Source organism: Zootermopsis nevadensis, unplaced genomic scaffold (assembly GCF_977971745.1).
Source record: "Zootermopsis nevadensis isolate Lab colony 2312 unplaced genomic scaffold, Znev_1.0 Znev_ptg000002l, whole genome shotgun sequence".
NCBI classification, from domain to species: Eukaryota; Metazoa; Arthropoda; class Insecta; order Blattodea; family Termopsidae; genus Zootermopsis; species Zootermopsis nevadensis.
Genome location: NW_028259134.1, coordinates 7596761 through 7623610, shown reverse-complemented (window position 1 = coordinate 7623610; position 26850 = coordinate 7596761). Strand labels below are relative to the sequence as shown.

Below are 26850 nucleotides of genomic sequence, written 5' to 3'. Positions count from 1 at the left end.
TAATTACCACTCTCAAAACTATAAATGTCTGACAAGTAGGGAGGATCTCTTATTGTGCATGTCTATCAACTCTTTCAGCTACAAACATCAATATTATTGACATAAATTCCATGTTTAATACACACATAAGGGGACCTGGTTGACTGTTACCCTCACTAATGGCTCCAGTTTTTGCAGTATGGCAGTGGATCCTCTTCTGATTTCTTGGCCAAAATATAAGAGGTAAACACTCCACTATCTTATTAACATAAAATTTATTTTCAACTTTGTTCTTATTTTATAAGCCCTGAAAAAGAATCTTTAATTCAGTTCACTGCCATAGTTCAGTTGGTATCATGTATGCCAACAACACAGGTGTCCCATGTTTGGTATCCACATAGGCTCTTTTTTTTAATGGCCAGGACTGTAATGGTTGTGGAGGCCACAAAATGGCATCTAGTTTTCAAGCCTTTGCACATTCACCTGTCTAGCCAGCACAGGCATAAAGAACTGACTGTAATGAATAAAACTCAAGACAAACTGACAGGATTTATTAGATCCTTAAAAACACTAAGGCAAGAAGTGGGAAATATTGATGGTACAATCATATTCAAACAGTAAGAAACTGCTGAGTAAGACCGATATACTCCTGATCCAGGAAGAATAGCAAGTGGATCTTGTTAACAGATTAAATCAGGGGTTCTCCATCCATGGCACTCAAATGTGTTTTCTGCAGCGTGCATACATTTCTGGTTATATTCTATAACCTGTATGATAAATAATTACCTGATATCAGAAAGCACACTTTGTTAAATCTATTACTGTACATCTCATAATACAAGGAATGCTGAGAGCCTGTTTCCACAGAACTAACATTACTGCAAGGTCAATCTTTTGCCACTGCACGTCTCACATTTATGCAGCAATATTTTTCCAGGACAGATAGTACATCTATATTCAGAAACTTATGCCTATTAATAAATGAAATTTTTCACATAATATGTCACAAAGTGTTTTCCAAGATGTAAAGTAGTATTGTCAAAATGTTAGAATGTATCCACAGCTTCTTTTAGCTGTGAACACAGTGCAGAAGATGATTTTAGTAAACTTTTATTTGCTATTTTCTAACATATTTTAATTTTCATAGCAAAGTATATTAAAATAATATGTGTGATCCGCAAAGCAGTTTTTTTGAGCCTGGTAGGGCGCATTCTGGTTTTCAAGCTTAAAACAGCCTACTGAGGGTGACCGTAAGCATGGAAACAGTGTAACAAAAATTGACAGTTGAACCACGGTTCCGGAGAATCTGACGTAAATACGCAAACGCAGCAGTAGCATGAAGTGTGATGAGCCTTTATTTCTATAAATAAATGTTTGTAGATCCTAAACCATTTTGATATGTAAAATCTGAAAACAGATATGGAAACCTCAAGAGGTAATACGTATTTTGTATGCAATATGTCCGATCCATCTCTTACGGTTTTCGAGAGGCGGGCGCTTAACGCCAGATACATTGAAAATTGTACACACTGGTTCATTAAAATTATAATAAACGTATAAACAATTATCATTACAATAAAATACATTATAGATTCTTAAAGATCCTTATTTACTGATCATTTTACATATTGGTTACATTACCCTTACTCTTACCATTCCTGAGGAATGAAAATTTAAAGGTGACTCAGCGCTGCATCTTACACATCGTAACTAACGCTGTTTTTGCCGAATGACCCTTCCGTATAGACGTATTTACATCAAAAGAAGACAAGCCTAATTCTCTTACACGAGTTCACAAATGCAGATGAAAACATTAAATGTGATAAACAATAATAATACGAGGCTCGTCCTTAAAGTAAGTTTCCCTGGGGCCGTTTACAGAAACAAAACACAATTTCATGGAAATACAGTAAAACCTCGATGCATCGTTTTCGGCGGGGGTGGGAAATAAAAACGATGAATGCGGGAAAACGATAGATGCGGGAAAGCATTAAAAATTTAAAAGAAAACAATGTTTCTCTTTCAAAGTTACTTCTTTTTACCAAAAAAGTCTTTAATGGACAACTGGTTTGTCAAAACTTTACATTTTAGACCAAACAGAGCACTTTCCACGTTCAAAATGTTTTCCTCGTCACGTTCACTAATATTAAGCGCATAAAAGAACGTCTTCACTTTTGCCAATGCAGGGTGTGCTTCGGCAAAACTCGGCAAAGCTTCGGGCTCGCATTCGTCGTCTTACTCTTCCTCACCGCTCCCACCCTCTTCGCGAACAATAACAGTTAGAATGGAAATACTATTACTGCCGAACTCAACGAAACGTAGCTGTAGAAGACCCTGAACCGCTGGAAACGAGATGAACCAGAAGAATGAAAAGTGCCGCCAGCCTTTCCTTTGTACTTATAATAAAAGCATTTGTGAAGAAATTCACACTGCACATGCCATCTGGCATCGCTGGAACGAAATATGAGTGCACCCTAATTAAAATCGTAAAATTTCTGACAATGAGCACCGCCATTCACTCCAACTATCACCCCTGCACCACAGACCCTCATTCCAAAAGAATGTGCTGGTTGGGCGACATAACAGGTTACCGCTACTGTGTATTCCAAAAACATTATGCGTCTTTCGGTATTAATTTATCTCTAAACCCAGCATTTTAAATTCTCAGAAACGATCATTGCGGGAAAATTGTGGGCCGGGACTAAGATTTTTGAACGATCGATGCGATAAAACGATAGTTTGAGGAACGATAGAAGCGGGAAAATGTAACATTATTTTATATGGGATGTATTCGGGACCGAACAAAACGGACGATGCATCCGGGAAAACGATTGTTCCGGGAACGATGGATAGAGGTTTCACTGTATTTATTGCAACAGATACAGCAAGTGTCCAGCTATTTTTCAACATATTCGCCACCGGAATTGAGACATTTGTCATACCGTGGGACCAACTTTTGAATACCTGTGTCGTAGAAGTCTGCCCCCTGGGATTGGAACCACTGTGTGACAACCATCTCCGCCTCTCTGTCATTCTCAAAACGCTGACGCTGACCGGACAGGAATTTCTTGAGGTGTAGGAAAAGATGGAAATCACTGGGAGCGAGGTCCGGGCTGTAGGGTGAATGATTAAACACCTCCCAGCTGAACTCCTGCAGGAGACTTGCTGTCCGTCGAGCGCTTTGTTTTGTGTTCTGGTGTCAGTTGCTTCGGCACCCACCTGGCGCACAATTTCCTGAACAACAGGTGCTCCGTGACAATTTCGTGCAACAAGGAGCGGGAAATCTGCGGGAAATGACTGCTGAGTTCCATAATTGTGAAGCGACGATTATCCATAATGCGTTCCCGCACAAGCTCCACAAGGTCGTCTGTAATGATGGATGGCCTCCCACTGCGCTTCTCATCATGCACACTTTGTCGACCTGCTGAAAATTGTCTGCACCAGCGACGCACCATCTGCTTGCTCATGACGTTAGGCCCATAGACCCGGCACAGCTGACGATAAATTTTGATCGGCGCTATGCTCTGTGCATTCAAAAACTTTATCACTGACCGCACTTCACAGTCGGCGGGAGCTGGAATAAGAACCTCCATCTTCAACAGCTGCAACGATGCTACTGTGAGAACGCGGGAAGTACTGTTAGTGCATGCGCCATGCTACGTCATTGCTCTATCACGTACGCACAGTCGCTTCGCTCAATATAAGGTTTGCTAGCTGTGGGACGAGTGGGAAACTTACTTTTGGGACGCGCCTCGTAATTAGGAATCCCTTACCTCAAACTTTGTTCAATTGTAAGAGACCACGATGTCCACCCGCAATGACAAATTTAATCAAAATAAAATGGAGAGAGTGGAGGGCAGTATCACAGATTTCTTAATAATTCTTATATAAGATAAGTAATTGTGATATTCTAAAACGTTTTTAACAGCAAAATATTATCTACTCTACGACGCACTCCTACAAGTGATTCATAGCTCGGCTCTTTCCGCAATAACGAAAGCGGATTGTTGATGTCAATAATGAAACACAACAATGCTGAATAAACAGATGACATAACATTAGTTTCTTAGGTAAAGGAGTAAAGCATTGTTACACATTGTTGATCTTACACATTTTCCTAACACTGTTTTGCGGAATGACCCTTCCGTATAGATGTATTTACATCAATAAAAAAACGTTCACATTATTTTTACAGCCAAGGCATGGAAGCATTGATAGTGTCACTATTTTGAGGTGCCTACTGCTGTGGGGTACTGTCCAGCCTAATGACTAATGCCAAATCAAGAAACAGGACAGGTCTTATTGATGAACACTAAAGGGATGGCTACAAATAGCAACAACATAAATTAAAACTCACTGACAAATTAATCAAGCAAAAGTAATGTCAAATATCTGACTGCTAACTGATTTTGAAACAAATAATTCAGTAACATGTGAACCAGTCTGCAATAATGTTATTAACTTGTTCTATTTTTAATAAATTTCCATGAATATTAATAAATTGTCCCCTATTATAGGGTAGTGGTAAATGAGCCAATAAGAAGTGTGAATGTAGTCCCAAGTCATAGATGGCTGAAAATCCCTAGATCAAACAGGTACATGTCAATACAGAAAGCAGCTGTAAATCAATATTTACCGTTAACAATGGAAGAGAATCAATTTTAAGAATGTCATCTAGTTCCAGGTTGAATTCAGAGTTCTGCAACACATGGGGTCCATTTTCCTCTGCATTCTCTGGTTCCCAGGTCATGGTTCGTTTGTCAGTTGAAGAATCTTCCTCAGAGGCCTTAACTGTTGAAGTAGCATGTTTTGCTTTTGATGCAGATACATCTTCTAGTATGGGAGAATGGGGAGCAGCAGGTGCAATGGTGATAGCTCCAATAGATGTTGGAGTACTGCGACCTGTCGGGCCCGCCAAGCTGGTCTGCTGCTGCAGTACTGAATCTGAAGACTGACGGCTCAAAGTAACTGGACGTTGATCTGTAGATAATAAAAAGTTCCAAGAATATATTAATTTATTTCCATACACACTACAGAAAAAGGTAAATGCTTACATTAGCACTCCATTAAGAAATTTAACAGTGCAGATGTAATATTTAACACTGCCTTTCTGTAATGTCAGGAATAATTTTTGATTTCTGGATGTTTGTCCTCTCTCACCCAAGTTGCTAATGAAACTGCCTCATTCAAGACCTCATTCAGCTGGGATGAGGTGCTGATTTAGTATATCTATTTAAGTACAATATATTAGGAAGGAATTTGTATTCAAGTACTAAGTTCATATTCACTGGTATGTATATCAGAAGTTGAAGATTTTCTTCAAAACAGAAACCTGTAAGATGTCCATATACAACAGTTTAGTAAAATAATTTCCTAGTACTCTAATCTAAAATTCTAACCATTTAGGCCTACTGTACATTCACAAAACTATGATACCATCACAATTTCTTTGGCATTAAATTGCTTTATCAATGTAATGTTCAGCACAAATTATGAACAAGATCTCTCCAGACTTTCAATCAGTGAGGCAGTGCTTGTAGGTTGTTTTAGAATATAATTAATGTTAAATATGCATGAGGTAAATCAATACTTCATGTAACAAATTTCTAAGCTCCACTCTTCTGACTACATTGGGAGTACCCAACATTTCAAGATGTGGGAACACCCTCTTACAGTTTCTAATCAACTTAAGGGCTGCCAAGATATACACAGAATTATTTACTGAGGAAATTTATAAAACTGCTAAGCAAACAGATTCAAATATTACACAGTTTTTAACAAAGAAGTTATATTTATTTACTAATCACTTAAAATTATACAAATATTTAACATACGAAGTGACTAATTTTTCATTACGCAGGGTTAATTAATATCAGAAAAATGTACATGGGCTGCACAAATTACATCAGCAGGCCACACAATGAAAAACCCTAGAATAGTGGTTCAAAAACTAGGTGATGTGCATACAATTGGTAAGCAAAACATTGAAAGTAATGCGCATAAAAATTATGGGAATGGTTCAAAACTGAACTACCAACTGATTAAATTGTCTCATTTCTTATTTACCTTATAAAATCCATAAAAAACAGTTCAGTTAGCAGTAATTACGCAGTCTTCACAATAGACAGTTTTACATAAAACTGACCCTCATGCACCATTACAAATATTGGAATGATTGCTGGTAGCTTACATTAAACAGGGAGAAAGAAAAGCAAAATGCACTTGTTGAAGCTCTTATTATTACAAACTACTGTGGTCTCAGTTCATTAGTGAAACCTGATATGGCCAAGTTGTTCACTGTGCAGTTCTGTAAAAATGGATTTGTGGCTAATAAAGTGTTGAAAAGTGATATCGACATATTGGGTGATACCATGGCTCTCCTATAGGGGAAAAAGTTACAGTGGAACCACGGTTCCGGAGAATTTGACGTAAATATGTCTTTGTATTTAAATTATATTTACGTCTCTATAATGTAACGTAATTCAATGTAAAGTAAAGTTATGTAATGTTATCTTCAATGTCATTCATCTTGTTACGAAACAATGGTCAGCTTGCGTGCATTGTTATGTTACCTAGGAAACGTCATCTGTTTACTCGGAATTGTAGTGTTACATTACTGCGGAAAGAGCTGAGCTGTGAATCGCTTTTAGAAGAAGTGCGTCGTAGACTAGACATTACAGTTTATTACATTTCCTTACATTACATTCAGCTACCTTCCTTTCATTGTATTTATTGCTTAAATAGAATTTAAATACAGAAACGTATTTACGTCAGATTCTCCGGAACCGTGGTTCCACTGTCAATTTTTTTAAAGAAAACTACAAGAAATCCATAAACAGTTAAAGTACTGAGAACGGCAGTTATTACTTCAATAAAGGAACTTCTAGCCTCTTTTTGTGACTTTGCAAAAGCTTGCCCATTAAACTCTCGCTTACTTGTAGTTTTGAATGAGAAAATGTAGGCAGACCACAAGACACTTCTGTTTCATTTGGAGTTGAGGTGGTTATCAAGGCGTAAAGTTCTTAAATGATTAGCTCTGCTCAAAAAAGAAGTACCTACATTTTTACAGAAGTCTAATTCTCTGCCTTGTCGACACTTTTTAAGACAACAAGTTGATTGCTCTTCTGTCTTATCTGTCAGATACATTTAATAAAGGTCAACAAACCAAACTCATCTCTTCAAGGTTCAAAAGCAACTGTTTTTCAGCTTTCTGACAAGGTCTCAGCATTCACAAAAAAGACAATGCAATGGAAAAGCCTCTGTCATAGAAACTACCCAGAAACGTTTGTCAACAAGTGTGAATACCTAGAAGAAACTATTTTGCATTTGAAGAAAGTAACCTCATGTTCTGACTCACCTCACTAATCTTTAGAGCAATTTTAATTACTTACCAGAACTAACCCTTCAGTGACATTAATGAATGCAAAATCAATTTGAAGTTGCAATCAATAAGAACATAAGTCACCTTTATATGACAGCCAAGGAATCTCTGATGGATCTTTCCTGTGATACAAACCTCAGGATCAAGTTTGCAGCTTTGTCTATTCCTGAATTTTTAATTCATATAAAAAGGACATTCAGAACTCTCACATTTAGCCACCACGATGTTACGACTTTCAAAAACAACATATCTGTGTAAAAAACATTTTCAGCAATAACACCAATTACACTGAAGTACCATAACTGCCCCCAAATTGAAAATTACTTGTGAGTTACTGTACAGACAATTTAAACAAGGATGAGTACCTAGTTTCAAACATGTAGGCCCATCCTTCCCACTGAGTATGTACTGTTAGTAATTTTACACTCTGTTGACTTCTATGGTTAGCATGGGCAAACTCAGAGTAATTTCTATGGGAAGCCAAGGGGAAATCAAGGATTAAATTTAATGGTAAATAAATATATGTGCATTTTCACCTATAAAAATACCAAAAATTTCCCCCTATATCTCCACCTATAATTATAATGTAAAACTGTATAGTGCACGAAATTTCCTTTTCAATGGTGGCACCAGAATAAAGTTTGGGAACCACTGTCCTAGACTACATTATTTCATTCTATGACTTATTATGAAACCTTAGAGTAACCAGAAATTTTCCCTCCATTTAAATATAACTGATATGAAAAGCACACAAGTGTTTTTAACTACTGTTGATTGCAATGGGTTTTCCACTAATTTTCTTTGAAACAGCTCACTGTACATAACATAAAATATCTCATTAAGACCTACAACTCTTTATGAAATATAAAAAATAGACAAATCATTTGCATGATAATTTAAAGAGCTGAGATGCGGATGTTTACACAGGTGATTTAGGCATGCAGCAATGACTGAATCAAACAAAAGGAGAGTCTTTCTACTTCAGTGGAATTTAAATACTCACTGATTAATCACATCAAAATATGCAATTGACTAAGATCAACCAATGTCAACGCACCTTTTCTACTTGAGCTGAATCAAAATGCTTGCTGATTGACCACATCAAAACATGGTTTCAATTTTCAATTTTCATCATGCAGCTAAAATCATGCGAATGACCAAAGTAAGCAAGATGGAATGTTGCGGGGTTGGCACACTTGGGACGTGGTTGAGGTGGGGGATGAATTTTTTCCTCAGGGTTTTATTCATGCAGTTTCTCTCAAGAATATCAATGCCATGACAAATGTCTACATTTTTGTAGTTCTCCATAATGAACATACCTTTATGATCTGTTGTAACTCTGTTTTCTTTCCCCCCCATTTATCTCTGTCTCACATATGCCATGGTGGATGTCATAAAATGCGTTGCATTGTTTAATCTTTTCTTTTTACAAATTCTGTTACACTGATTATATTTTTTCACAGTATGATGAATTTTTATTTCATTAAACTGATATCTTCATTACAACAGTACTCACTAAAATTAAACATTTTTTACAGAACAATACTAAATTGGTGGGGTCCAAAAAAAAGTTATTTTACTGAAATATTTTCATTACTCCTGCATCAATTAAAATGACATTTCACTGTATACTTCAACTTGAAGCATACCTTTTCTCTTTTCATTTAGCACCATTAGCACAGAGCAGCAGTGGAAGTCTTGTTTTAGTACAAGATGCCTGACATTTAATGAAATCAAAACTCTGGCTAGTGTGCTCAATACTGTTTAATGATGGCAAGATATTCAGACCTTCATAGTACCACTGTAGCAACCACTGTTAAGGAGGAGGAAAACTGAAGGGGGAGTTTAGCTTACTGTAATTTAATTTCTGGACAACCATGGCCTAAGTTCAAAACCAACAAAAAAAAAAAAAAAAACCAGCTCTGCTGCTAGAGGTACATAAAATCTACTTCACATCTTCCTTACTTACTGGATTTCCCAACTTTGGATTGAGGAGGGGACTGCTTTTTGGGTGCACCATGTGTCACCTGCTCCTCAGGAATATCCTCAAAACCTCTAAGTTCAATTGTATCATGCTGCGACGTTGGGCCACCTAGAAAACCAGATAAACAGACATTAATAGTTACGCATCTACAGAAAATAGGTTTTGATGAAGTAAACAGGACTAAAGTGACTAGACAACTGCAATCTTTGTTTTAGCACCAATGAATTCTAATACTATAGATTCTTTGACTAACTGGTTAGCTAGCTAGTTAATGAAGTGCAAAGCAATTTTAACCCACTTACTTGAAAACCACTCTGGCTCCTCCTCTCGACTATCACTGTATGCCCGTCGACGATCAGCATAACGACTCCTATCAGCACGGTCACGGTGACGATCCTTTTCCCGGTCCCGATCAAAGTCACGACCAAATGATCGACGTTCAAACCTAAGCATGTAATAAATAATGGTTAGTGCAGTGATTCCAATCTCAACTGGCAGCAGGTTTATAAATATACAGATGTCATAACATTATAATAATAATAATTTATTTTTCTGTAACTGGAAGTACAGTTTCCTGAATTTTACTCTTCAGATAAAATTGATACAAATAAAGTAATCAGTTTATGATCTAATTTTTTATAATTATCAAGGAGAGAAGTTGAGACTCTGACTGACACATAATCAAAAAAGGAGGAAGGGAAGCTCTAAGAAAGATGCTACTGAGGATACATATTACAAATGTGGTTAGCCTACAACACAATTTCACTACAGTTGAACATAAATTTACATAAACAAGCTTAACTTATGTCATCACTGGTATTCAGAATGACATAATTCAAGTTGTATCATTCAGAATCTGTAAAATGACACAGAAACAGAATTACTAAAAGAATTTGTCAAAAACCATCATTGAACCCCTAGTTATACTCAAGTAGCAATTGTTTCATACTCAATTGGGTCTGTGATTTGAATCATGACCTAGACACCAGCTATACTGATAAGAGGTTCCCTGCTGTTTTCCTATGTTCCTTCTGGATAATACTAGGGCAGTATTGTAAAACAGACCACCAGCACTTTTATCCATATTCTTCAATGACACCTTTTCATTTTCAGCTATATAACTTTCCAGCAATACTGAAAATATGGTCATTTCAAGCCACAAATCACAAAATGTTTGTTTAAATAATAACCTATGTGCACCCTCCAAATTAATACACATATGATATAGGATGGCATGGGCATGAAGACTGTGTTTTATGCCTTTGACCCTGATTATGGAGAAAGCAAGCACCTCTAAAATATCTGTCAACTTCTATGAAACCACAGCACAACTTCCCAGAAGACATTAATCTTCTCTAAATTTAGAAATTTCACATGTAAACCAATACAATCACATACCGTACTAAATCTGAAATGCAAATTAATACAGAATGTGAAAAGGTAGAGAGGAGGGGGATCTCATAACACACCTAAAGGAGTCCAGATTTGATAATGACTAAAGGCAGCTATGTACATCTAAAAGTGGAATAGGTTTGTCATTTGAGATACTACAAATATCTGCAGGAGACAGAAGTTTTAAAAGGGGTGAGCTGATGAACTGAATATGAATAGTCTTATAATCTAGTTTTGAGGAAACTAGAGGAAGAAAAATTTGAGAAACGATAAAGTAAACAAAAGGGTATATGATTCTACAACTATAAGGAGATTGTGAACAAGCAAGGAATCTGCTTTGGTTCTTTGGTTAGAAGGTTAATGCATTGATGAAAATATGATAGTTTATAAGTAGAGGGCAGAAGAAACTGTCTTACAGGAACATGAGAACAAAAACTTCAAAATTTTTAAAGGAAGAATAATCCGGACTTAAGTGTCCTATTTTTGCTTCTGCCATCATCAATTCTGTACAAAATAATCAGAAAACCACAACCTTAAAACACTTTCTAAATATTCAGTCAAGAAAAGAATAAATAAAGAGATGCATTAACAGAACTTACCTTTCTTCACGATCTCTATCACGTTCTCGGTCTCTGGTAGTAGTGCCACTGTTTCCACTACGCTGAAAAGTATAATCTACCTGCTGATCTGAGTCCTTCTCTCGGTCAAGACGGAAGTCCCACACATTATGAGTCAAGATACGACCACTGCCTATACGCCGAGATGGGGCCATATCTCGATGGCCTATGTCCCTGCATCAACCATGAAATACAAGTTATAAATCTGAAATAAACAACTCAAACAATGAGAAAAGTCACAGCTTATTCTATAGTCATTAATGTGTATTATTAAAAATGTTATAGAGATGAACACCTGATCTTACAGTAATGCATATCCTTATCACTAAATTGCATGCTTCAAAGGATGCAGCAAAACTGTACAACACTGAAGTACAAATAGTGGAACCTAGGCAAGTTGAATGTTTTGTTGGGCTTCTCACTTCAACCAACCGTAACATTTTTATTTTTAATATGATCAACAAGAGATTTTGATTACTGCAATCATCATGTCTTTGTTAATATAACAATACCTAATAATGCATTTGCCATGGAATTTGACTATTTTAAACCAGACAAAATTTTCACTGAATTACAGATTATTCTTCACCACATAGGTAAAAATATATCCTGCTACAAATGTACATTCTGTGCATCCTGTACCTACATTCTGGCTGTGAAATGCAGCTCCAGTTCAAACTTTATATTTTCATAAACCACATTTCAACCAATCTTTTGGTTTGTGAGAAAGTATGGTGAATGTTTGTATGTTGTGTATAAATGGTGATTTTGCCCCACAGCTGGGACCTTGCCACATAATACAACTAAATGTTTACTTTGGTACTTTATTTTTAGCTTTAAATGTTTAATTTTATGTTATTGAAATGTTAGGTTCCTCACATATGTCTGAAAAATGTTAAGATATTGTAAATAGTCCTCTCATTATGACTTCTACAGTCAAATTTTCCCAACATGCCCAGTCTCACTGGTGTTTTAACAGCCAAGGAAATTTCAGGTTACTCTCCTACATCACCACACAGCAATTAATTTAGTGTAAGACACAACATATAATATGAATTTAAGGAAAGAAATGTATTAAAATTCACAGCACAATCCCAATCAGGATTACGAAGCTGCATGAAGACAGCTGTGTTCTGGGTTCTTGCGCCACATAGTCTGGTACAACCCAGAAGACAACCATCTTCAGACTGACCACCATGAAAACCTCACGTCCTACACATAACTGCTTGCGAAAGAGTGAAGACAGCTCAGAAAACACAGCAAAGCTAGCAATGCTGTACTATTCACTTGAAGTCATGTAGAAAGGTACATATGAGAGAGTGAACTCCTTCTGTGTCCTTGAAGCATGCAATTTGGTGATGACTACCATATTTATAAAGTCTCATGTTGGTAAGCTAAATGCGTCAATCATGAATGTTCTTTCATATCTGATGTCACTACACTTATAAATGTTGTCAGTTGTCTGCATAACATAAATAATATGCATGGAAACTGATGACAGTTACATCTGACCATATGCATGCTTCATCTCTAAAACTATGAAACAAATTTTGATAACATATATTGTAGGAGTTAGACACCAAACTTCAGACACGTTTAATTTTGGTTTGTGTTGGTATAATATAATTATTACTTCACACAAAGCTCAAACAGACCTTCGCTGATTTTCATGAGAATAGCTCATCATACGAAAAATGTATATACAAGACATAGATCTAATAAATAAACTATAACTTGCATTTGAAACATAATGTATGTTATGATTAAAAATATAAAAAAACTAATTCTGTGCAGTGTAAACAGCTTTGCAAAACTATCACTGTTAAAACACGTAATGAGTTCAATCACTAATTACATCCACAGTCTCTCCTGGTTTAAGCACATTCACCAAGTTCCTGATTCACAGTGAAGTAAATGAGTAAATCTTGATTTCTTTTTGGTACTATATCATTACTTAACATTCAGAACAAATAACAGATGTTGCAATATTTGTCAAAGATCCTTCTTCTTGGCAAGATCTGAGATTCTAATGGCAGTAAGTATGAAGATGGCCATCTCCTGATGATGAAGATTGTAAGCTCCTCTGAAATGTCAGTCAATATCTATCAGACTACAATGCGCAACATTCGAGAAGACAGCCAACTTCACCTAGTTTCTTGTTCTTTTCATTATTCTTTGCATACCCACAGTAATATTTAATTTTCTCCATTATTAGTTACCAGCCAATATCTGGGCACTCTCAAAGATCAATCAGTAAACATCATCTTTTGGAATAAAGTAATTTTTTGGGGTTTCAAGGTTTTTAAGAATTTTTAGAAAAACACAAGATGGATAAAATCCAAAACAAAGCAAGTAGTAATATAAGACCATCATTGAAGACATTCAAAGAAGAACTATACTCAACATTTTTTGTAACTACTTAATTTATTTGAAAGACACACTGTTCTCAGAAGTAAATTTGTTTGAAAACAGCTTGCAAAGTGGATAAAATACTCTTCGGCTACAAGCCTTGTCAGGTGGCTAAACGGTAAACAAACCAAATCTTCTGCCAATGTTTCAAAAACCATCTCTATTCTCAACCTCGGTGTTGCTGGGTAACCAGTCCATTCCTTTGTTACATGCTAGCTAATGGGAACTGGTGGTGGATGGCAAGTAGTCATGATGTTGCTAGTAGCCGGTCTGTTGCTTCGTTTCAAGCTAGCCAATGGGAACTGGTGGTTGAAGTCACATGATCACACTAGCTCGTAAAGTGGACTGGACTAGACTGGCTCTGGACACAGTCCAGTGAAAAGCTTTTGCCTTAGTTTTGGTAAACCACTAGCTCACACAGTATATTTTAAATATATACTTATAAAATGCAATTATGTTTAACACCCTGAAACACACATCCAACTAAAACTCTTATACTACTTTGCTCACCTGTCTCTATCAGTCTTCCCTAGAGGACTTTCAGCTTGTCTGTTATTCTGACTGATGTTGACAAAGCATCCGGAGTTGAAGCTTCGGCGCTGAGGACTTAAAACTATACCATCCTGTTCCTTACGTACCCGTTCTCGGGGATCACCAGATCGCCGCTACAAAAATAATATAAAATTTTTCCACTATATTCTTTATTTTGTCTTTTTAATAATATTCTGTGAAAAATAAAGTTCATAAAAGTATTGTGATGCTTCTGTGCAATTTCTTTCAAAGAATTACCCCAAAAGTACATGTTTACTTTATTTGTATAGTGTGCATAAAATTAATACCTACAGAGACTGTATGCTATTGACATGCATCACTATCTCGCTCCATTAACAATTTCATATCAGCTACTGTTACATTTCAGTTTCAATGTGAAAAAATTCAAAACAAGACATGACACAAAGTGCTCAATTCCATTTCTTGCTGTAATAAACAGTAGATTAAGTTTCACAGTTCATCCAACACGCACAACACTTGCAGTATCAGAATACAATTACTACAACAGAGGCAACATGTATAAAAAAGTCTCACTGAAATATAGGTATTTCAAAGCAATCTCATAACACAACTAGAAACATCTGCCTCTTGGACAACAATGTGTAGGCTGCAGTTAACATTTTAGCTACATTTAATCATGCTAAAACTATTACATTATTTATATAATAACATGTCATGAATTGGGTAAAACAAATCAAATCTTCTAATTCTCCTCTCTGCAAGAAATATTCCATATAAGCAGAGAAATTGCTAATCATTGTCTTGTATTATTAGGCACACATATTAACAACATTATACCAATCACATCTATGACTTCCCTGTCATAAACAATACCTTGTGGTCCACTGGGAGATCTCCACGAACTCCACGTTCATCTTCTGGAGGAGTCTCTGACCTTTTCCTGTCCAGATGCCAGCGTTCTGGATCCCAAACTCCGCGAGAGCTATTACACAATACAAAACAATTTTGTAACAATTAACCTAATCATACAATGAGAAATAAAACTGATTATAGACACTTCACAAACCACTAGAGAGTTAAGCAAATATATTCACTGAAAGGGGGCAAAGTTAGGTAGAAACATGTCAGGAAATGTAAGTATAATGTACAATTCTAGAACATTCGAGTTTGAACTTCAACATTTGTGAATGGTTGAGGAATTCTCAATCCAGAGATGCACCAAGTAGGAATTTCCCAGATAAAGAATTCCCTAACTGGAAACTTCAGAGCACAGAAATGCACACAGGTCTTCACATACGGTGCTTACTATTGCTGTCTGACTGACCAAAACTACAATGTTTCAACAAGTTTTAGTAAAACTCCCCAATATCAAATGTAATGAAAATCCATTCAATCATTCTCAAATACTTTCATGTGTACAAACAGAGTTACTTTATAGGTATTCCCCATGTATATGAACATTCCTATAAAGAGTTAACGATTTCATGCTAATGTATGAAGAGCGTACAATAAATTCAGTGACTAATCTTTTTCGATTATTATGTTCAAAATAAAATGATCAGACTGGCACATTACACCCCGCATGCATATGACAGAAATATGAACATTAATATGAAATTATTTATCATCATACTCATCGAGGATGAAAACAGAGCAAGATGTTCAGCGGAATTATTTGTTACAAAATTTCTTGCTGCCGAGACAGTATTGCAGTTTCGAAAACTGAGCACACCACTACACCATCAAAAATGAAATTACATCAAACATTTTCAAATTTCTGTAGCCATGGGACACTAAGGTTCATATCTTGCCAATAGTGGCTGCCGACTATAAATCCTCTCTAACAAAGGAACATTTGTAAGAACCCATCAGCAAGATTTAAAACAAAAAGAAATGATTCCTCAGCAAGAAAACACTTGGCCACATATAGCCTAAAAAAGTATTATTCTTGCCCAGAATATTAAACACAATGAGCAGATCTAGCAGCATACCTGTAACTTCTTGCAGAGTCCACAAAAACTCCTGTGCAGTTTGGTTCAAATACTCAAGCAAAAATGGAAAAATATATGGAACTGAAGGCTAATTATAAAGAGAAGAAGAGGTGCCAAAACTTGCCACACATTTACAATGTACAATATAAAATAAAAATTGGGAACTTATCATATTCTCACAACAGTTATAAATTACATTTCATGTTTCAAGATGTAATATACATCACAAATTATTTCTGTACTTCACTATTATATGAGGTGTGACAATGAAGTTCCTGGAATACCCCATAAAAGCTGTATTTAATTACTTACACTCTAATAGTTGCTGTAACCTTCAAAGTAGTCTCCTTGCACACCAATATAATTAGCAAGTCAGTGTTCCCATTACTCACAACATTTCTGGAATTCATCTTCTGAATATGTAAAGGGCCTAATTTCTATAATGATTTCTGGCCAGAAACTACCAGACAGCAAGCATGTCATAAACAGGGGCACTGTCATGATGAAAGATCCAAGCATGAAGCCAAAGTGCAACTTTTCTCAGATGAACAATCTCAGTATCTTACCAATATTTCTAAATAGCAACGCTGGTTCACTTGATGAACAAACTCAAAGTGAACAATGCCCTTGTGATAAAAAAAACCTGTCTTCACTTGTTCTCATGGCATGCATATGCATACCTTTATTTTCATCTCGGTGACACTGATGTTTCATTCCCAGATCACACTAAAGCACCATGATTCATCATCTGTGATAAGTCTATCCATAAAGTTGTTTCCTTCAGTCAAATTACAAGAAAGATCAGAACAAACCATCAAGCTGCCGCTGTTTCTGGTCATCAGACAAAATTTGTGGCACCATCTTTGCTGAAACTTTCCTCATTCACAAATCTTAAGTCAAAATCTTCCTCACAGTTTGCCTGTCTAAATTTAGTTCATCTGACAACATTAGTACATTTAATCATTTGTCAGAACAAACCAAATTCTGCACTCTTCTACATTTTCATTTGCCTAGTGAGTTTTTTGATGTCCAGTTCTTTTGTCGAATTTCACGTCTTCCTGACACCGCTTAAACCTTTTATGCCATGCAGAGACTCTTGCATCAGCACCATAAGCCTGTGTTTACATGTGCAAAGTTTCACTTGTGCTTTTGCCTAACTTTGACAAAACTTTATGTTATCTATCACTCATTTTTCCACTGGGACAATAATCCACACTTGCATAACTCTTCTACTACTTTGCTACTACTGCCTTATTTACTTCACCAACACACAAGATGCAGTCACACACACGTCATAACATGTTGGTGAGTAGTTATTCCTTACTCATTACTCAATGTGACATATTTGCAGGCATTCTGGGAACTTATCACACCTCATATTTTACAGTGATATTTCAGGATGGAAATTTCATATCCATGCATAATTAAATTATCTGTGCTTTGTTGTTTATGTAATCTCTAATTTATAGTTAGACAACCATACATATTTTGATAATGAATAGGTCTACAGTATATATTTATGCTCTAGTAAATCCTATAGCTTACTTGTTAAAAGCTGGATCTAAGAATTCTGGTCTCTTCTTAGACAGTGGGTGAGACTGGAATTGCATAAGCTCCTCCTGCAATACACACAACAGACATCAGACATCTGTATGTGTGTACCATACATCCCTGACACCAAGACTAAAAACAGTAGCCTGGGTACTTGCAAATGACTGTGAACACTGGATGAAACTCAAACAGTAACCAGGCACTAACAGAAAATCTGTAAGTGCAAGTGATCTATTAAGTTACAAGTAGCATTCATCTGATGATTCTGACACAACCAGGCAATTTTTTAAACTGGTACATTATTCTATTCAATTATCTGTCTCACATTTTAATAGAAGGAACTTCAATCAATAAACCTTTCCAAATTCAAGTACTGCATTAAAGTCTGAAACAAGGAGATGCTGTCTCCATTGCTCTTTAACTTTGAGTTAGAATACGTCATTTGGAAAGTCCAAGATAGGCAGGAGGGTTTGCAATTGAATGGGACACATCAGCTACTGGTATATGCAAATGATGTTAATTTATTGGGTGATGATATAAATACAATAAAGAGGAACACAGAAGTTTTACTAGAATCATTCATTTCATTTCGATGTTTAGAAATGCCTAAATATTATTTTTCCAAAATTCTGCGTCAAATCCTGTTGCGTACAGACTTCGCCCATCGTTGGACATATGAGTACATGCTCTGGGCTATGAATCTGTCCGCAGTCGCACTGTTCTTCGTCATTTGCAAAATGGCCATACATGACTGTATGGGCAGCAAGAAATTGATCAGAGGGGCTGCCTAGATTAAGCTACAACACAACACAAGACTGATAACAATCATTACCAGATCTATGAATCAATGATAAACCATGTAAGAATTATAATGTATGAGAAGAGGTCAGTTTTTATTTGGTGGGACATTAGTGATAGGGGTATGAACAGGAAGGATAGTCTTCACCTAAGCCAGTCACAGAAGCCATACAACCACTCTCTCAAGGACACAGAAAGCCTCCAAACAACACTGCATGTCCCGACCTGGCAACCAGGCTGCCACATTGTCTTCTTCAGGACAATAACCTGGCCCTGGCTAGTTCCTTACTTCCTCACTCCAAACTCATGTTACTTAGTTCATTACTTCCCCCACACACTTCCTTTTCTTATCACCCTTCTTCCATCTACCCACATTTCCTTGTGTCCAATGGTCTTCTTGCTGGTCCCTGAGAGGCCCATTTCCTTTACTCTCTCTTTCTCTTGCATGTCTTCCTCCCTTCTGTCATAGCTGTTGTATGCCCTCTCTCTTCTACTGGCTCCCTTGCCCTTGCCTGATCCTCACCTTATTACCCACTGGTATGATCAAGGCTCTGCCATTACTGACTGGTTCCTACATCTCAAACAATTTCCTTGTGCACAGCTTATTTGTTACTTTAATGATGAAGGCAGCAAGTACTGCTGAAACACTGGTAAACTTCTATCAGACTAAATGGCGAAAAACCTAGAACACAGCCATCATCATACTTGCCACCACGTAAACCTCAAATCTACTTATTCCTCACTAAGCAACTAGATGGCTTACCGAACGCGAAGGTCCATCACCAAATTAACCAAAGCCCTCCACCAGACCCTGTCCTGGGCCTACTTATTCCTACTAAGGTTTATTCCTAAGTTGATCCTGGCAACTGTTGAAGTAGTGCCTTAAATTAAGCCATGATTGAATCCTTCAATATTCTTTGCAATTCATTTTCCATGATCATCCTGTCATTCAAGGTTTTAGACTGATATATTGATAATGTAATTAAATAAATAACAGATTAGTATTAGCACAGTCATATATTCTACTGCAGACAAAGCTAATAAAAATACAAGAAATTATATTTCTTCATACTTCACAAAATTTGTGTATACTGTAAAAAAAAAAGGTTTCAAGTGAAAGTTATGAGTTTAATAACACCTATAATTTTAAATACCAATTTGTTATATGATGATTCTTTTTGAGAAACCGGATGAGTTTGATTCAAGCATCCTACTAACACAGACCAAAATTATATTAATCTGGCAAATATTTGTGATGAACGAGTCAATATCAAACTGCATGAATTTCTGCAGAGTAGCTGAAACATTCTAGGACAATTTTAACATCAGAAAGTTTTTACAAAGTGTTCCAAGATCCATATTAATTAAACACTGTCAACCTAGTATGATGCCCTGAAGCTCTCCTCTCTCTAAGGGGCACTCTGTACAAAATTAAAATTTAACAAACCCTAAAGGCAGTAGTCTTCTTCTTAATTAATTCAATTCAACTTTGTAAACTGTACACAAAATGACTTTACAAAAAATAAAAAATAAACTATAACTTATCTACTACATTTGGGAAGAAAGAGCCATGTAACACAGTTTAACAAAACCATACAGAAAATGGAGAAGTTTGTGGTGTGGTTCTACTCCTGATTGGTCCTTCAAAGGTGAGCCTAGTAAAATGCTGTGCAATAAACTAAGTATAATCAATTGTTCAAAAATGGGTTAATTTATTTCTGTTTATGGGCAGCTTAAAACTTACCCTCGTGTACTGGAAATGAGGCAGAACAGGTGCTCCTTTCTGGGCCTCCTCCATCTGGTGGTCCAAGACTTCGTCACCATCAAAGACTGATACTGCCACTTCTTCATCACCTGAAACAATCACATCTTTGACAAACTGCAGCTCAGTGAAGCAGTGTTATGCTAAACTAAACAGTGAGAGAGATACATGACACTTGCACACAGTATGACCTGCATCAGGTCACCTACATATCTTGAGGACTGCATAAGGAATCACCTCATATCCAAATCTGAAGAGGGATAATAAATGAGTTATCCGCGGAACATACAGACCAAAAGCCATGCCAATTTCGATCAAATAACCACAGTACACAAAATTACAAAAACAATCTCTTCAGGTACACATTATTTTGCAAAAATATGATGTTAATTTATGGGGGTCAAAGGGGTAGTATGTGGTCCTGTGGGTGCACTCCCTGCTGGTGGAAGTGCACTAATAAAACACAGGAAATGACATTTATTCCTACCAAGTCCGATGCATACATGTCCACGTCATGGCTCCTGGGCAACGGGTACACTCTGTGTACACGGCTAAGTCATGTAAGGGCTAAAAAGCGAGCGAGTGAGTTCCCGACACTTTAAAATGGGGACCTACCAGCTAAGGGAGACAACCCCGACAGAAAACATCGGTCCTCCAGGATGGCTGGGGGTTGGCGTAGGGCTAACATCCCGACCTGTAAAATCTCTTGTTACGGAAACAGCAAAAAAAGACAGCCGGATAGATTCAGTGTTGACGACTTTTGGAATGAAAAGGACCACGAAAATAGGTTTCTGGAACGTGAGAACTTTGAGAGAAACCAGCAGATTAAAGCAGGTTACAAAGGAGATGCTGAAGTACAGATTGGATATCCTTGGGGTTAGTGAAGTGAGATGGCCAGACATTGGAGAAATGCAAACACAAGATGGGCTGATATTCTTGTACTTAGGACCTACTGCAGAAGATGCAGAACATAGGAACGGAGTTGGTCTCTTGTTGACAAAAGGAGCAAAAAGAAGCCTTATGGAATGGCAACCCTTATCAGACAGGTTAATGACGGCACGCTTTAAGACAAACATCCGAAATGTCACAATCATCCAGTGCTATGCTCCTACAGAAACTTCAGACGTTGAACTAAAAGAAGAGTTCTATTGATCCCTAAATGACACTGTCAGGAAAACCTGCAAGAAGGATGTTTTGATTGTTATGGGAGATCTGAATGCAAAAGTTGGGGACAGAAATGAAGACATGGAGCAGGTAATGGGAGTTCATGGCATTGGGGAAATGAATGAAAATGGAGACATGTTTGCAAACTTCTGTGCCAGCCATGATTTGGTGATTGGAGGTACAATATTCCCTCATAAGAATTGCCATAAGATCACTTGGGTATCTCCGGATCACAAAACAGAAAACCAAATTGACCACATAGCACTGAGTAAAAAATTTAGAAGATCATTTATGGATGTGAGGAATAAACGCGGAGCTGATATCAGCAGTGACCACCATCTTGTTGTCGCAGACTTCCGATTAAAAATCATGGCTACAGGTAGAAGGTTTGAACAACGGAACCAACGATATGATGTGAAACAACTTAGGACACCAGAAGAAAAAAAAGAATTTCATTTAGAGCTAAAGAACCGCTATGAAGCATTACAAGAAGCAGAGGAAACCGATATTGAAAGTACAGTAAGTAACTAACTAACTAACTGATGTTAATTTATATGCTTTGACATGCACTACTACCATAATTAAGCTCTTTAAATTATGATTTCAGTTATTACAAACAGAGATTTCCACAGTACAACTGACACATTACTGAAAAGGCAAAGTTATATTGATACTGTTATATGATCAAATCTTTCAAAGTACCATAATTTATGTTTCACAGTTTACAAAACAGCAAGCCTACGACTCTGTTAAGAGATATGTGTTACACAATAATCTCATTAAATTTGGTATACCAAAGAAACTAGTGAGTCTAATAAAAGTGTGCTTAAATTAAACCTGCAGCAAAATTAATTTCGGTAAATATTTATCTGTTTCATTTTCCATTAAGAATGGTCTGAAACACTTATTTCATCCCTCCTAGGTCCAAATATCCTCCTGAGCACCGTTTTCAAACACTTGTAATCTAATCCGTGGGAGACAGGAGTTTAGAGCGACTGGATTTTGTTGGCCCAGGATCTCCCATAGATTCTGCCTGAGAGTATCCTCCCATCTATATCTAGATCTCCCCTGCAGTATATTCCCCTCAGGCTTTCCAACCAATAACCGGTGCACACCTCTTGCCCCATCCATGCATGCCACATGCCCTTCCCATCTCATTCTTCTTGACTTAATCACCCTGACAATATTGGGGGACAAGTACAAATTTTTAAAATCAGTTTACTTTGCTTATTTTCAATCCTTAATGCACAAGAAGTTATCTTCTGGGTAAATTCAACAGACAGCAAAAGAGTATTTATCATCGAAAAGAAAAACAATGACAGTTCTTAAAAGAAGAGTATCTTGCAGAAAAACCATTTAAGAGATGTAATACACTGCCTTGCAAGTGAATTCCTACTCGCACTACTAAATTTTATTGTGGACAACATGTAGAAGGTCCAAACAAAATCTGACATACACAGCATAAACACAAATCATAAGCATGATGTCCATCAAACAAGTGCTAACCTGACTAGTTATCAGAATGGTGTTTACTATGCAGAGATAAAATTATTCATACTCTTCCAGATAACATTAAAAGTGCATATCATGATATAAAAGTATTTAAGCCAGCACTGAAAGATTATCTGTTATCACCACTACTCCATAGAAAAATTTACCTCAACTGAAAATTATTCAACAGTGTACATATTTATGTAAATAGCTATAATAAGTATGCACTTATAATTTTGTTTTGGTATTTTATTGTACTAAGTTTTCATATTCATACTATGTATGACACGTTCCACATCCTTGGCTTGTACCAGGATCTACGGAAATTTAATAAATTGTAATTGTTCTTCATACACTCATTGTGTCCATATCTGTGATAAATTTTTGATAACAAGTCATTAACAAATTTACAAAGTGCATTTCAGCTGAAGATAGAGGAAGAATGTTATTCTAAAACACTGGTATCTATCTGCAAGTCCAAACAGTGTTACAACCCAAAAGACATTTTAATTTAATAAAACAAAGTCCTTGCTGCACACACAAATACTCACTATTTATAAATGGCATTTCTCATGATGAGTTCCAAGATCCTTTACTAAAAACAGTGTAAGGAAATGAAATTGACTCACAAAATGTGACTCTCTTGGTTCGCCGTGACTGATGAAAGAATCTTATTCTGGCACCAGTTCCTAGTGAAGTTTGTGCTTCTGCAATAGGAATTCCTGTAGGCCCATTACGCCGCCTTCGGCTACGACGATAACGAAGAGGGCCTGGCCCACTCATTTTTAAACGTTTGCCTGGTGTCTCCAAAAATGTCACTCAAGGTCTATAGCAGTCAGTGTGTCTGTTACTAAAGTGAGCAGTCTGAATTGCATTTATCTAAACTCTACCTACATTTTACAAATTTTAAAATAATGCATAATGTACTTGTATCATTGTGCAGCATTTTTCAATCTATTCTGATTCATGGATTCATGGACACTGACTCACACTGTACACAACACATAATGCAAATGCACTACAATAAAGCCTTTAATCAGGGACACTTCATATTCACAAATATTAAAACATTATACAAATTGAATTACACTAAAGAATGCAAAGAATAATTTATCGGATATCCAACGTCCATGAATCTTGGGTTTGTAACATGGTCCAGTTACACAATTTGAGGAACGCAGTGACCAACCCCCCAAAATATGTGTTCTCTGTGAAGCAGAAATGTTCAATAAAACCAAATAAGTCCCCAAAAAGAAACACAAAATGTAGCTCGTTTTGAAGTAGTACGTATACAAAACGCTAATATTTGCGGTCTGACAGTGGTCTGCGGACCACTGGTTGAAGTGTAAAAAATTACAAAATATATGCTGCGTAAATATTAAACACAGGTCTTTAATATTATGATACTGTAGGACACGACTCTGCCAGAACCCGTTACTTAGAATTCTTATATACAACCCACAAAGAACAAAAAAAAACATATATTTGTACACAGCAGTGTAATATCAAAGATGTCCTTCACTAATCCTTTTAATTATTAAATGCTCTACACTAATATTCACCAATGAAAATGCAACACAGAATCAGAGGATTTCATATGTAGTTCCCTTACACTAAAATTCCCTACGTTTTTCATCCTATCTCAAATTATTTACAAAATATGCTGAAAGCATAACTACAACTGTAACTGCGTTATATTTTATGTATCTGCTAATTCACATCGCAAGTGAAGGGCATAGATATGATGAGAATGACAATTATACGTGATGTGTTTCAACTAACGAGCTGGGTAAAACGTTTAAAAATACCTAAACACTACAAAATATGCAATTATTACTGATCATATAAGCCACACAAAGACACAAAACCTGAAATTAAAACACTTATCACACGAAAGGAAGACACTGCTCCTTGCGAACACATCACTTAAAAGCAACTGGCATTCAAAGCTAGGATATTGTGGGGGTGGAGATTCCGCCACAGCGATTGGCTGACTGTATAAATACAATTGCAATGAATTTCATTCGCAAACTATGCGATGGGGCGAAGAAGTTGATAAAAAAGACAAAACATTTTTCTGACATTTTAAGACACATCATCGCAAAGAGTGTGGAAGCAAGCATTCTATTTTCTTCATTCCTTATCCTTTGTAAACAGCAACAGTACTTTACAACATAAATACAAATAAGGCAGTCATGTATAAACTGAAATATGAGTTCCGCTATTAATAACAAAAAGTAGTATCACCCTGCATGTCGCCACAATCCGTCGACTGGATGAATATCGCAAATTTGCAGCGGTCCTGTGGTAACTAGTTGTAACAATTATAGGTTTACTTTTTGAATGTAGTTAAACAAGTGTTTGAAGTTTACGCTATTTTACAGAAACATGGAAGTCATTTCAGTAAAATCTTCTGGGGCAATCAGCCCAATCAAAGGGGTCCTGAATATGGGGGCGGAGATGGTTCCCGAAACAGATCGCTTCGTGTAACCATTTGAAGCGGCTGACTGTCCGAGATTTTGAGTTTAGTCGCCGCGTAAGCGTGAAATCACATCGTATATGGAAGTCTATTAACCACCACCATTCCTTTGCACTATTCATAGGAACTACTAAACGCAGTCACACTACACGTAGCTCAGTAAACTTAATTAGAATTTAGCAGCTCACTGCACCCACGACGTCACACCTAAGACAAACCATTCCATGTTTGCTGAGAAATTACGACAGGTATTCCAGATATGCGCATAATTAGATTTATTGTTTAATATACTTTCCACTCGTGCCCAGCCAAGTGATTTCTTCTGAACTTTTAATTCAATCAGAAAACGTGCAGGGTCGTCGGTATTAGGGTGAGAAAGAACGAGAATAGCAAGTGACCCATCATGTCACCACAAAGCTGTCGTCCGAGTTCTTCTCTCCCCACCTCAACGACAATGATTCAAACACTTCCAAAGTCAGACACCACACGTGGTGAGCAACTTCATGCAATTTTATTTCACTACTCAAAATTTAATAATAAACTTAAGTAATGGCATTTCTATTAGGTCTACGTTTTCCTGGTGCAGTGGTATATTATTGCTGTGCAAAATTTTCCAAATTGTTCAAGCAATTTCTGACGTATTTAAGGTGGAGATCTAGAATGTTCCTGGCAGACTTATATGTTGAACATTAAAAGAATGTACATGAGGAAGTGAAGGTATATCTCCAATAAAAGGACTTTGACTTTCAAATGTGACAACGCTTAAAATATATGCCACTGCTCTTTTGACATTTGTTCCCAAATGACAAAACAAACGTCAAACATAATCAATGCACTATTTAAATAGGATCACAGATGATAAAATCTGTATTAAAACATCTCAAATTCCTTAAATTTTTGTGAAGACTTACTAGCCCAAAATATACAAAACTTTTGAATAAGAATAAACATTGACATCCTGAATTGTTTTTCACGTTTGATGACAGCTACCACAAACTCTACACTAAATTTCTTTAAACCCCACTTATTCAGACCTTGCAAATGTAGAAGCACTTCATAAAGTCAACTCCGGCCTTTTATAGAAAAGCAGTGAGAAGGAAATATTACTTTGAGTAATGCAGATAAATTAAGGGTTACTGAGAAAGTGGAGGCTGAGATATCACTTTGCTCATATCGTGGAAAAATGTGGCTTAGCAAAACAAACTGCACCTAATATCAAGTATTTTACAACAATTTAATAACAGCTACAATGTACTATTTCCAGCCCAGATTATCTTGTACTAGGAATTGGACTCGTCGCCCTGGTGATAGTGGCAGCAAGGCCCCCTGAAACGTCGGT

At 36.6% G+C, this 26850-nt stretch overlaps 1 protein-coding gene across 13 annotated transcripts in view; it reads right to left on the bottom strand.

The window, feature by feature from the left end:
* The window catches only part of LOC110833793 (uncharacterized), a 73847-nt gene that overhangs the window by 40580 nt on the left and 6417 nt on the right, over positions 1-26850 (bottom strand). For 2 of the 13 annotated variants that reach the window (XM_087348731.1, XM_087348764.1), the window contains exons 1-10: positions 24870-25000; positions 23662-23922; positions 20360-20469; positions 17812-17885; positions 15149-15257; positions 14273-14427; positions 11336-11527; positions 9647-9789; positions 9330-9452; positions 4616-4959 (exon numbers count right to left, since the gene is read on the bottom strand). In XM_087348731.1, coding sequence (XP_087204857.1) covers positions 4616-4959; positions 9330-9452; positions 9647-9789; positions 11336-11527; positions 14273-14427; positions 15149-15257; positions 17812-17885; positions 20360-20469; positions 23662-23815 — 1404 coding nt within the window. In that variant the 5' untranslated portion in view covers positions 23816-23922; positions 24870-25000. Of the gene's footprint in view, positions 1-4615; positions 4960-9329; positions 9453-9646; positions 9790-11335; positions 11528-14272; positions 14428-15148; positions 15258-17811; positions 17886-20359; positions 20470-23661; positions 23923-24814; positions 24830-24869; positions 25021-26850 lie in introns of those variants that run through there. The other 11 variants (XM_087348772.1, XM_087348776.1, XM_087348783.1 and 8 more) reach the window with 9 other exon arrangements.